Source organism: Malaclemys terrapin, chromosome 5, assembly GCF_027887155.1.
Source record: "Malaclemys terrapin pileata isolate rMalTer1 chromosome 5, rMalTer1.hap1, whole genome shotgun sequence".
NCBI classification, from domain to species: domain Eukaryota; kingdom Metazoa; phylum Chordata; order Testudines; family Emydidae; genus Malaclemys; species Malaclemys terrapin.
The window spans coordinates 88511786-88523416 of record NC_071509.1 but is presented as its reverse complement, the minus strand read 5'-3'; the positions used below and the strand labels follow the sequence as shown (position 1 = coordinate 88523416).

General features: G+C 39.0%; 1 protein-coding gene across 3 annotated transcripts in view; it reads left to right on the top strand.

The window, feature by feature from the left end:
* Positions 1-585: 585 nt before the first annotated feature.
* The window catches only part of HHIP (hedgehog interacting protein), a 99978-nt gene continuing 88932 nt past the window's right edge, over positions 586-11631 (top strand). For all 3 annotated transcript variants that reach the window (XM_054030881.1, XM_054030880.1, XM_054030879.1), the window contains exons 1-2: positions 586-1275; positions 8286-8481. In XM_054030881.1, the coding sequence (XP_053886856.1) occupies positions 1009-1275; positions 8286-8481 (463 nt within the window). In that variant the 5' untranslated portion in view covers positions 586-1008. The remainder of the gene's footprint in view (positions 1276-8285; positions 8482-11631) is intronic.

Below are 11631 nucleotides of genomic sequence, written 5' to 3'. Positions count from 1 at the left end.
AGTCAGTGGCACACCTGGGAACAAAATCCTAGTCTTGTGTCTCCCCTGCACTGACCGCTACACGAGTTCTCCGGGGGGAGGAAGGGGGAGGAAAAACTTAGGGCTACCTGGCTCCTGGTGGCTCTGTGCACGCATAGGGAGTTGGAGAGTGTGGAGCCCCCAGGGACAGGACCCAGCAGCGGTTAGATGTGGGATGCCGGTTGGCCCCGTGCTGTTGCACTAGAATGTGTTGGGGTCCGGCTGGGCGTTTGCCTGGGCGGCTGGTGAAGCAGGAGCAGCCAGACTTGCTCTGTCTCCCCCGTGGCAATGTGGGGGGCTGGGGTCAAAAATCAGCAGGCTCCGGTTTTAGCCCAGAGCGCTCTGCCCCACCGCAACTGCTGCCGCGGCAGCCCGCAGCCAGCCTGAGCCCTCCCCTCTCGCGCACGCCTACCCCGTCCCTGTCCCGTTCCCCCCCTGCGCGCGCGCGCGCGCTTTCCCCAGTGCCTCTCGGTGACGTGAAGGGGCGCGCGGTGGCAGCACCTCCCCGCGCGCTGCTTAAAAAGAAGAAAAGAGGGAGCGAAACATGAGAGCCGTAGTGAGCTGCAGCCACCGCCGGCCGCGGAGGAGACATCACCCCAGCCAGGCGGCTGCTACTGTCCTACCTAGAGAACATCCTTTCTATGGGACAACAAGTGAACTGCTGCCGCCGCCGCCGCCGCCGCCTCACACTGCAGCAGGGGGGGACCCCTTGGCCCAGCTCTCACCACCAGGGCGCAACAGCACCAGTTACTAAATCTGTGTCACTTGCACAATTTTAGCCCCACAACTCCTGAGCATCCTCCCACTAAGCCGGTTTTTTGGGGGGGCCGGGGGGAGTTCTTTGCCCTTTAGATTTTTTTTTATCACCATCACTCTCCAGCCCTCTCCCCGTTTTGGGGGTGCTGATTCCCTGCTTTGAAGTGCAAAAAGAAAATCAGTCGGGGAGGGGGAGAGGTTCGGTTTGTTTTTTTCACTCACACGGTCCAAGGCATGATGCTGAAGATGCTCCCGTTTAAACTGCTGCTGGTGGCCGTGGTTCTGTGCTTCTTTGAGGGGGATGCTAAGTTTGGGGAGAGTGGAGCAAGGAGGAGAAAGTGCCTGAATGGTAACCCACCGAGGCGACTGAAAAAGCGAGACAGGAGGATGATGTTCCTGGAGCCTGCCAGCGGAGGGGAGATGATGTGTCGTGGCTTGTACCCTCGCCTGTCCTGCTGCTCCAGGACTGACAGTCAGGGGCTGCTGCACATTGAGACTAAGGTAGGCACCACATGAGGCTTTTTGCATGAATGCAAACTCACTGCTAACCTGCTGGGTGGTGTCTGGTTTGATCTAGCAACATGGGTTTGACCATTACTATTTGGGAGGGTGGAGTGGTCTCATAAAATGGAAGCGTTAAAGAGATTCTGGTTTATTTCCTTGAGAGTTACATAGACCTCGCTCCAGAGCTGTTCATCCGAAGGGAGGCTTAGTCAATTGGGAAGGTATTTTTAAAAGAAAGTTCTCTCCCTCTTACAACGAAGGATTTTTACAAATTTGCGAGTTTCTGTGAGATCTTACAAATCTCACTCATTCAGATCGTCCCATCTTGCTCAAATCAGCAGCTGGGTGCACTGCTGCATGTTTATTGGCAGTGCCCTTTTCTCACGAAACATGGACTTCAGGTACAAGGACCCTGTGCTGAGGGGATGGCTTGAGAAGAAGGAAGACTTGAATGGCTTTTTTGGATTAAGTTTGTGCATTGGCAGCAGTGAAACTGTGAATTAAGTTGACGGTGGTTTCCGGTTTATTTTTCTGGGGGTTAAAAAGCGTGTTCAATTTTCTCCACGTGTTTGGTCAGTAAAGGATTTGGATAGTAGACGGTGCTGGTGCATCAGAGCTTAGTGATCTCTAGTCAAGGCTCTTGTGTTACACATGATTACCTGTATCAGCTGAAAGGGACTCGACTGTTATTGATTCTCACACAGAATGGCATGAGATATTTGCCTTTTCACACTGTGTGACAATGCATATGCGTAATTTAAAATTGAGTTGCTTGAAAAGAAGCATCTCATTGGAATTTTAAAATATTTAATTTATGCTTCCTTTAGTAGCTTAATTTCTATTTATTAATGTGTTTGCGATTTCTCTAAGTTGTCCATATATAATTCTGCAGGATCTTATTGGATAAGCAGGGCAACGATATTAAGTGTGTACACAGAGAGGGAAATTCCTGAATAATGTCATTAAGAATCACTGCACGTGAAATAAACAATCAGGTGTCTTCTCCTCCCCTCCAACCCCTTCACTTTCCCCCTCCCCAGTTTAGGTTTAATTAAGAATTCCTCAGTTACAACACTGTAGTTGTCAAGGTCTGAGAGACTCTTGGAAAACTTGTGTTTCAGTCTTGCTGGCCCAAGCATAATAAAAAAATACCCAGCCTGAATCGAATTTTTATGCTCAGTTCACGGTAGATTTCACTCCATTCTCATGTAAACAGCTTCTACGAATCAACATATGTGTCTGGGTGGTATCTCTCACTTTGTTTTGTAACAAAAAGCCATATTGCATCATTTAATTTGCTCAAGTCATGCAAATAGGAAAAAATCAATAGGACAAAAAGGGGTCGACTTATCCTCCTCCCCACTAAACTGCTGCCCACACACAGAGTCCTGTTGCTTATGGCAAAAGAATAACAACAACACCATTGTGTTTGTTAGTTGGTTCACTAATGGGTGAAACTGGAGAACATCATTCTCCTTCAGTCCACAGCTCTGTCCAAATGTTCATGCCTTTTGAGGGAGCATTTGTCCTACCCCCTCTATTCCCAGATGAGTGAGAACAGTCTTACTGCAGGTTTTCAGCTGCAGCTCTCTCTTTATTCTTACCATATGCAGCAGTAGTTTGAGATTCAGGGCAGATATATTTCTTCATGCTGTCCAGAGACAGTGTCATTAAGCTCCTGTGTGGTAATTCAATTAAACTACAAAATAACTACATTCAGATAACCTTAAAAGCCTAATTGAAGTGCACAAAAGTCAGACTAAGGACTGGAAAATATGTCCTTAACTCACCCTGTTTGTAATATATAGGTATTGCAGCACATATGTTACGTGAGATCACCCACTGTTTGGAGACCCTTGCAATAGTTGGTTTAATGTGCTGCATTAAAGATGGAGTTAAGACAATTTTGAATTTCCTAGCTATTGTAGGGTTTCGTCCCTTCGTGTTATTTGAATATATCTTTTGTTTAATTTCTTTGTTTTGTAGATAGTAATAAATCCTTGAAGTGCATGAAGTTTCAAAACAATATACCATAACATCTATTTCTAAGCATTAACACTTACTTTATAAATATAGATTTATACTTTTTAGTGGATATTATTCTAAAAGGTTTTAAAGCCACATTATTTATCCATTAAATGTCAATGGTTACAGCTATCTTAAATCTGTTTTATCATGTAAATATCTATTTAGACAGTTTTCCAAAATACATGTAATTTATACGTGATAGAAGTAGTGACCATTCCACAAGAGACATTACAGTATCATGCAAAACACTTGGAGGGAACTTTATAAAAATTGGGTTTTTGACACTATATTACACAAGGGTTCCAAAAGCTGGACATCGAACAGGTCTTTAATCTGATATAGAGTCATATTAATCCACAGGATTGAGTGTCCATGACATTAATAGGAATCTGAACATTAGCTTTCTCTAGAGCAATTTGAGCTTGCTCAGCAGGCATTTTCAATTTCAGATTAGCTTCTTGGTTAAGATGCTGTGTGTCAGCCCTGGGACAATTTTATGATCAAATTATTGATCTGTCTTTATGATGACAATACTTCCAGTCCCTTAAGCACAGCAAAGCAGCAATAAAGGGCACTGGTTTAATAATCAGACAAAATTAGACTGTCTCTAGTAATATTTTTGCATAATGTTGGCATTTAACTCTTTGTCTTCTAGCTTTCTAGAATATCCCGATTTTATCACTAGGTTCACTAAAGCCAGAATCAAATGTTGTGACACCAGAGTTTTTGAAGGTTTGCATATAGCCAGATAGGCACAGAAGTCCTCTCTACCTTGGATGGTTTCACAGCCAAGGCTGTCAAGGAATGGGTGAAAAGTAATTGTTTTCAAGTGTGCCCTTTTACAATCATTTGTTTGCTCTGGCTCTTTCACGAACAAAGGCTATTGTTGAACACATCCAACTAAACAAATAACTCATCTTGGGGTCCCTTTAACAGCTGCCTTGGTACAATGATCTATTTACATATTAGCCTAAAATTGAAACTGAACTCTTTAATGACATAATCCAGCACTATAGTACAGAAGAAACATATGTTCAACCCAACAGCTGAACAACCTTTTAGGCATATGATTTTTAGAAATAATTGCTTGTATACCAAATACAGTTTAATTAAACATCTTAATTCACTGCCACATATTTTTGCTGTTAACATCAAACCCACACTGTTTTTTGTCAAATAAAATAAACACAGGGTATGCAAAACAGATTGCTATATTACATTTATAGAATTTCGGTCTCTTGTGTCTTTTTGTTTCTCCCTCTTTTCACTATTTTTGTTGTTGATAAACCAGTCATGTAAGCTGTACTTTCCTGTATTCCAGTATTTCTCTTACCTTTCTTCTACCAGTCTTACTTTCTTGTGGGTAGAGATTAAAGGATGATCTTACAGATGTTGTAAATTAGTCAGCAGCAGGCATAATCATTACAACGCATGCTACAATAATGTTTGGAAGTTTTACATGTTTTCCCCAGCAAACCACTGCAAATTTGATGGTTTCACATATAACTTTTAAAATTGATACAGGAAATTACTTTGCATTTCTTTAAGAGACCAAAGATATTGTCAGTTTTAAAGGTAAAGGTCATTATTATATGTTCACCAAAAATACTGTGTTCTAAACAGTGTTTCAGCCTTGGGCTAAATCTATTTAATTGACTTCAGTAAGGCTATTGATTTATTGAAACCAAAGCTAGAATGATGGTTCTATCTACCTTCAAATAGGTATTTCTACTGCAGACCTCACACAGAGCAAAGTTTTACCATCCTACTATGCTCAAATAGCATGAAACTTAACATAAAAATATTGTACTTGATTTTCAGATAATTTATTGAGTCCCATTACCTAATCTTTTGATTAGTTATTATATCACCAAGACACATTCCAAAAATTGAGAGTGGGATTAAATTCCTCAAGGACTAAAATCAAACCCCTTGTGGATGGCAGCTGGTCAGGAGGATTAGGATCCTTTTATTTTAGCGTTAGCTATTAAAATGGAGTCAAGCATTTTTTACTTTAATATAACTGGGCAATTAAATGCATTTTTCACAAGGAAAAATAAATTAGCTTTTGACATTTTGTTTTTTTTTTTTCTCATCATGTGCACTGTTACCTTCCAATAGAACTATAGCAATATGCCTGCATCAGTTGAGGGGTTAATGCAGTAAACAAACTCAATATTTACCTCTTTGATTATTGACCTATGCTTCGCCACATACCACTATCACCAATGTATCCCAGTACTTGAAGGAGATGAAGACAGGTGATTCTAGTGGACAGAGGAAAGCACTTTGAACAGTCTGCAAACATGGTGTAGTTTCCTTAGTGGTAAATACACACTCAAAATTGGGCAATTCAATCCATATATTAAGAGTGCTCCTGGATTCCTCACTGATGCTAAACTCTCACATATCAGCATCCACAAGTTGTCTAACCTCTGTGGTTGGCTAGGAGACTCTGTTCCATCATGGTGAACAACGGCCTGGTCTTTGTTATATAGGCCTTTGTCACTTCACATATGGACTACAGCAATGCAGTATACCTAGGCATGAAGCCATCAGCCTGAAGGAAATTCCAACTGGTACAGAATGTGTACTCATGGGCTACCATGTGCACGTAAGACCTATCCTCCACTGTTTTCCTATAGAGGAAAATCAAGTTCAAGATCTTGGTTGTTATCTTCAAGGCCCTCAATGACCTGGGCCCAGAATATCTAAAAGGATCAGCTAAAATTCCTGGATGAAGACCATGGCTGACAACTCTGCTCCTCAGGCATAATGAAACTTTCTACTATAAAGGCAAAGATCATCTGTGCAGGAAACTGAGCTTTCTTGGGATTAGTCTGAGACTGAAATGAACAGGAGGAACTAAGGGCCAACATTTATCTCACCACCTTCTACTCCAAATGCAAGGTGCGCTTCAGCTTTGCCTTCTCTCATACAAACGTGTGTCAGTGTGTACACTTAAAAAACAAAACAACCCCATACCAAAACAAAACACTACACTGCACACACAATTCTCTTATTGTGGAAAGGACAAGAAAGAGAGCTAACTACATGTGACAGATGTTAGTCATGTCGCTTAATGCACTGCTAGAAGGCATTCGGATACTATGATGATGATGGCAATATAAGAACTGTACAGAATAGACTATTTAGGGTCTGATCCTGCAAACTCAAACCAGAAAAACTCTGAAATTAATGAGGATTCTACCAGAGAAGGCAGGCCAAGTACTGTTCTACTTACTGACATTAGTGGGTCCAATTGAAGCCAGTGGGACTACTTTGAGCGACTGCTTGTTTTGGGGGATGGATCCTTTGGCAGCACATGGAAGGGCTGAATAGGGCATGATTAATTTCATTTTTCTGAAGAGGGTCTGGCTTTCAAAAGTTTGAGAAATGCTTCCTTAATTAAAAAAAAAAGTAGGTTTATTCAGAATTAGGATTGCTGCAATTAATATTTTGTATGTGATTTTTAAAATGCCATATTATTGCTAATATTTTGTCAGATTTAAAACAATAAAAAAAGCATTCTCAGATATTTGGAAGCAAAGTTATATGATTCTCATCCAGAAATAAAGTGATGAGTTCAAAATTATATTACTGGCCTTAGGCATTCTAGATGATTGATGAGCTGTGGAACAGCAATTATGAGTCAAATTGTGGGCCAAAAATCTCCATGCAAGTTAAATTATTTGATTTACCTAGGGTAATTTAGCAAAATTACTGCATGTTTTCTAAAAGGAACTAATCAATATTGTTATAGTAGAATGAAACATCACAGAGTCCTTCACAGTGTGAAAAATAGTAATATCAAATCCACTCTGAGATCTGAGAACTTGCATGGTAGAAGAAAGGTTGTATAAAATGTTTGTAGCAATCACTTTTTAAAAAAAAAATATATTATAATTGTTTATAATTATGCTAAATCAGTAATAATGAGATACTGTGCTTTATGTTCTGATAAGGCCTGATCCAGCTCACAATAGCTTCAGTGAATGCTGGATTGAGCCGTAATGTAATTTTGGGTTGAGAGATCAAAAAGCAAACCCCTTAGTACCATGTGGTTTACAATAAGTTATGAAGTGCATAATATTACAGACTAATAGTGAAGAATGTGCTGTTTTCCCTTAACATTTATTTTTCATGGTATGCTGACATTGCATTCCCCAAGCTCTTGTGTTTACTTATACAAATTATCAAACCTGGTGTAGTGCTTAAGTAAGTATTAAGGACAAAGTTAAAATTGAATGATAGGACAAACTGTATGTTAAGGAAAATTTCATATTTTCTATTTCATATAAACAGAAATTACTGAAAATCTAAGGCTTTTTGTACCAACAGTTTACATTGGCATATGCATGAATATAATTGCATTGAAAAGCAGAAAACTCAGAGGAACCCCTTGAGAATTCCACCATAGGAGGTTCAATAGTAGGCTCACAGTACAAACCAAAGCCTGCATATTTTATAAATACCTGGAGATTGTTTTTCTAATGTGTTCTGACTTTAGACATTTAGTTTTAAATCTTTAGGTAACTTTTAATCTGAGCCTCTTATGCATGTAATTTAGACTTGGAAGTTGTATTTTTCAGCATCCCTATAAAAGAAGTAGACATAGGGCCTGTTCCTGCAGCCCTCGCTTATGCCAGTAATTCTTATTTATGTGAGTATTCCCCCTGATCAAGAATTACTCACACAATTAAGAGATTGCAGGCTTGAGTAGTGGGAGTAAATTAATTTGCATTTGGAAAGAGAAGCACTTGTTAGTACTCTAAAATCTGATGATTTATTGCATGTGATTCGCTTTCATAGTATTAATTTTTTACTTAGCATGGTGACTTAAAATATGGCACATTTTACTGATTCATAACTGTACTGGTTACATTAGCATGATTTACTTACATTATTTCAAAGAATCTTTTTGTATAAGACAGGGAAATAGGTCATGTGTTTATTTGTCTCTGGTTTGTGGCTTGCAGATATTTTCTGTTACCAACAACACAGAATGTGTGAAGCTACTGGAAGAAATCAAATGTGCACACTGCTCACCACATGCTCAGAATCTATTCCATTCACCTGAGAAAGGGGAAGCATCTGAAAGAGAACTAGCTCTTCCCTTCCTGTGCAAAGACTATTGTAAAGAATTCTATTATACTTGCAGAGGTCAAATACCAGGTAAAAACTATAGCAAAATAATGGACTGAAAAAAGATGTCTAAATTTAAATGCTCTCTATTGCTTAAGAAATCTTGGATCAGATCCTGCAGTCTGCCATCGGGAAAACCCCGAAGACATTAAGGACTGTAGAATCAGGACCATGAAGGTAGATCTTTCCTATTTGAGTGAATATTTGGGTTTTTTCTTCCCAGCCTCCTCTTGAATTTCTAGAAAAAACAGTGATATATGTTATAACTTTTCAAATCTCCAGGATAAGTTATTCTCTGTATTGAAATTTCACTTTGTTCACCCAAAGAGTAAAAACAATTAGCCAACCACAATAAAGCTCTTCTAACTGATACATTGCTTTTAAAGTGAAAGAAAAGAGAAGCTGTAGTATAGTAGGTAGTATAAAGATGTTGAATATTTAAGGTGTCCTTTTCTGGTTTGGTAATCACATACATTATTGTTTTTAAACATATGCACCAGAATTCAAAGCCCACTGAAATCAGTGGGAGTCTTTCCACTGACTTCAGTGCCCTTTGAATCAGTTCCATGATGCTGTTAACAACATGGGACCAAATCCCACCCTTAACTGACCCTGAAGGGCCCTGCCATAGTTACTGGGTTTACCTTGGCATAACCGAAAGCGGAATTTGGCTCGTGGTGCCTGTAGCCATTACATAAATGTCATCTTTACACAAGGTAGTTGCATTTTTAAAAAGTTAAAATATTGTCTTAAAAGATTATGTTAAACAACATCATCAGTAATTACAGGACTAAAACATTTATATAATTATGATTGCCCTTTCTTCAACTGTTCTTCTCTCCTTATCAAAACATTGTTGGCAACACAGAAAAAAAAGTTGAACTAGTGTGATTTTTTTGATCAGTGAAATTTAAAATAAAATAATGTAGTTCTGAGTTAGGTAAGATCATGACAAATTTGCGAATAATCATTTATAACATGAACAGTTCTGTAAAACTGTAACATAAAACATCAGAGCTGTGTAATAGGTATGGCTTTAAGTGGGCAATGCTTTTATTGCTTATGTACAGTATGTACTTTGTTTTCTTTGAACTCCCAGGGGTGCGGGACTTTTCTGTAGTGTTCTCTTATTGACTTGCAAAAACATTTTGAATAGAGTTGCTTTTTCCCTTTGGTGTGGTTTAACATGTATCTAAACCCATTCAAATATGAAAATATTATTATTGTCTTTATAAACTACAGAGATGTTTCTAAGGCTTTCTTAAACCAGCTGTTTCTTGCTCTTTATCACATTCCCCAGAGCAAAGCAGAATAGATCATAGTTGCCAAGACTGCCTGCCGAGCAGAGATAACAGAGTAGATACTGTAAACGTTTGGCCCATCCTGGAAGCCACCACAAAGAGTATTTTTTAAATACAAGTTTGTAACTAACCCAAATGATGAGTGTATTCTGCTGAACATTTACATCATCTTTTCATTAGAGTCTAAGTTTCTGAGAAAAATGCTCTGTAGGGAAAAAAAGTTAAGGAGGGAGGAGGGGGTAGAGAGGGAATGGGCTGAGCAGCACAGGAGCTACAGCCTCAGGATCCTCACTCCCCAGATCAACATATGTGGTGACGAATGACAAATTTATTTTTCTACAAAGTTTGTGTATATGTAAAACTGCTGAAGTGCATCAAGATGTCAAGTGCTTTTTGTGACCACCCAGGTTGCCTTGAAAGATAACCAGATGAAAGCATAACTTTAGCACTGGACAGAGCACTGTGCTTTGCAGGAAAGAGCTTACAAGCTAGCTAGAATAGGATTTTTCCTACATCAATCAGATGCTAATAATCATTCTAAATACTTGTTCTGAGAGTGGGCTGCACTAACAAAAAGTCGTTGCATACTTATGTCGGACAGGGTTAATTGATTTGTTTGGCAGAGTGGTCATTGGCACATGTATTAATATTTCATGAAGGTATTGAGATTCAGGTCACACTTTTGGGGAAAATGACCTATAGAATTCTAGTGTCCTTCAAAATATATATGTACATTTAAAAGCAAATTCATAGTTCATTTGGGTTTTATAATCCATGTGTGAGATCTGTGTTTCCCATTTGAAAGTTTTACAAACTTGACTAGTATTGAAAAAACAAACAAAAAGAACCCACAACCTATGCTTCATTATTTAGATTGCTTGACATGAACTGCAAAGAACAGGTTCCTGTGAGGCAATGTGGCTTGGAGGAATGTGCACAGGGCTGGGAGGTAAACAGGCCTGCGTTCTAATCATGGCTCTGCCAGTGACTCACTGTTTGGCACTTAGCACATCAATTAATTTCTCTCCCTCAGTTTCTCCATCTGTGCAGTGGGAATAATACCCAACTACATCACAGGGGAATTACAAGGAATAGTTGGTGATGGCAAAAGTGCTTTTATTCCATAAAGTGATATAGGAATGATAAATATTTTTATTGACTAGAGCTGGTGAGCAATTTTTGGTTGAAATGAAATTTCAACTTTGGAAAAAAACTATTTCTTTTTGTTAAATTGTAGTTTCATTTTCAGACTAGCTCTTTTACTGACTAGCATGAGAAATCCATCCACAGTTCTCTCTCCATCTGCAAGTCAAAAATACTAGAGGGTACTTAGCCTTATGGGACTGATTCGTTAAGAAATACCTATGAAAGTAGTACATTTTTCCCACTAATTATGAGCTTGAGTTTGCAAAATACCCAATTACTTCAGCAAGAGTTTTGAATACACAAGGAATGAAGGATCGGGTCCATCCCCCCTGTTTTTGCACAAGGTCAAAATATATATATAGTAAGCTGTATACAAATAATACTTGGAAAAATTGTGTGGATATGTACTACATGAGGATGTAAAGAATGGTATAGAAGCTCCCTATTTTATCTTAGATGTCTAATCTCATTTTAGCATCTGAACTTTACATAGAAGCTCAGTCTGAGTGAATGTTGGAGCACTGAATTTAAGTCTGTTAATGTAATTTATTTAATTATGATTTTTAAGTTTTGTAAGGTGCTCTTAGGGATGGGTGGACCTATTATCTATGTTTCTTATATCTAAATAAATAAAGGAAGGGTTTATTTTCCCTTCAGCCAATAGCATAACTTCCATTAATGCCAATGGAAGCCACATGCACCGAGGAAAAACCTATCCCTGTCTCCACAGCCA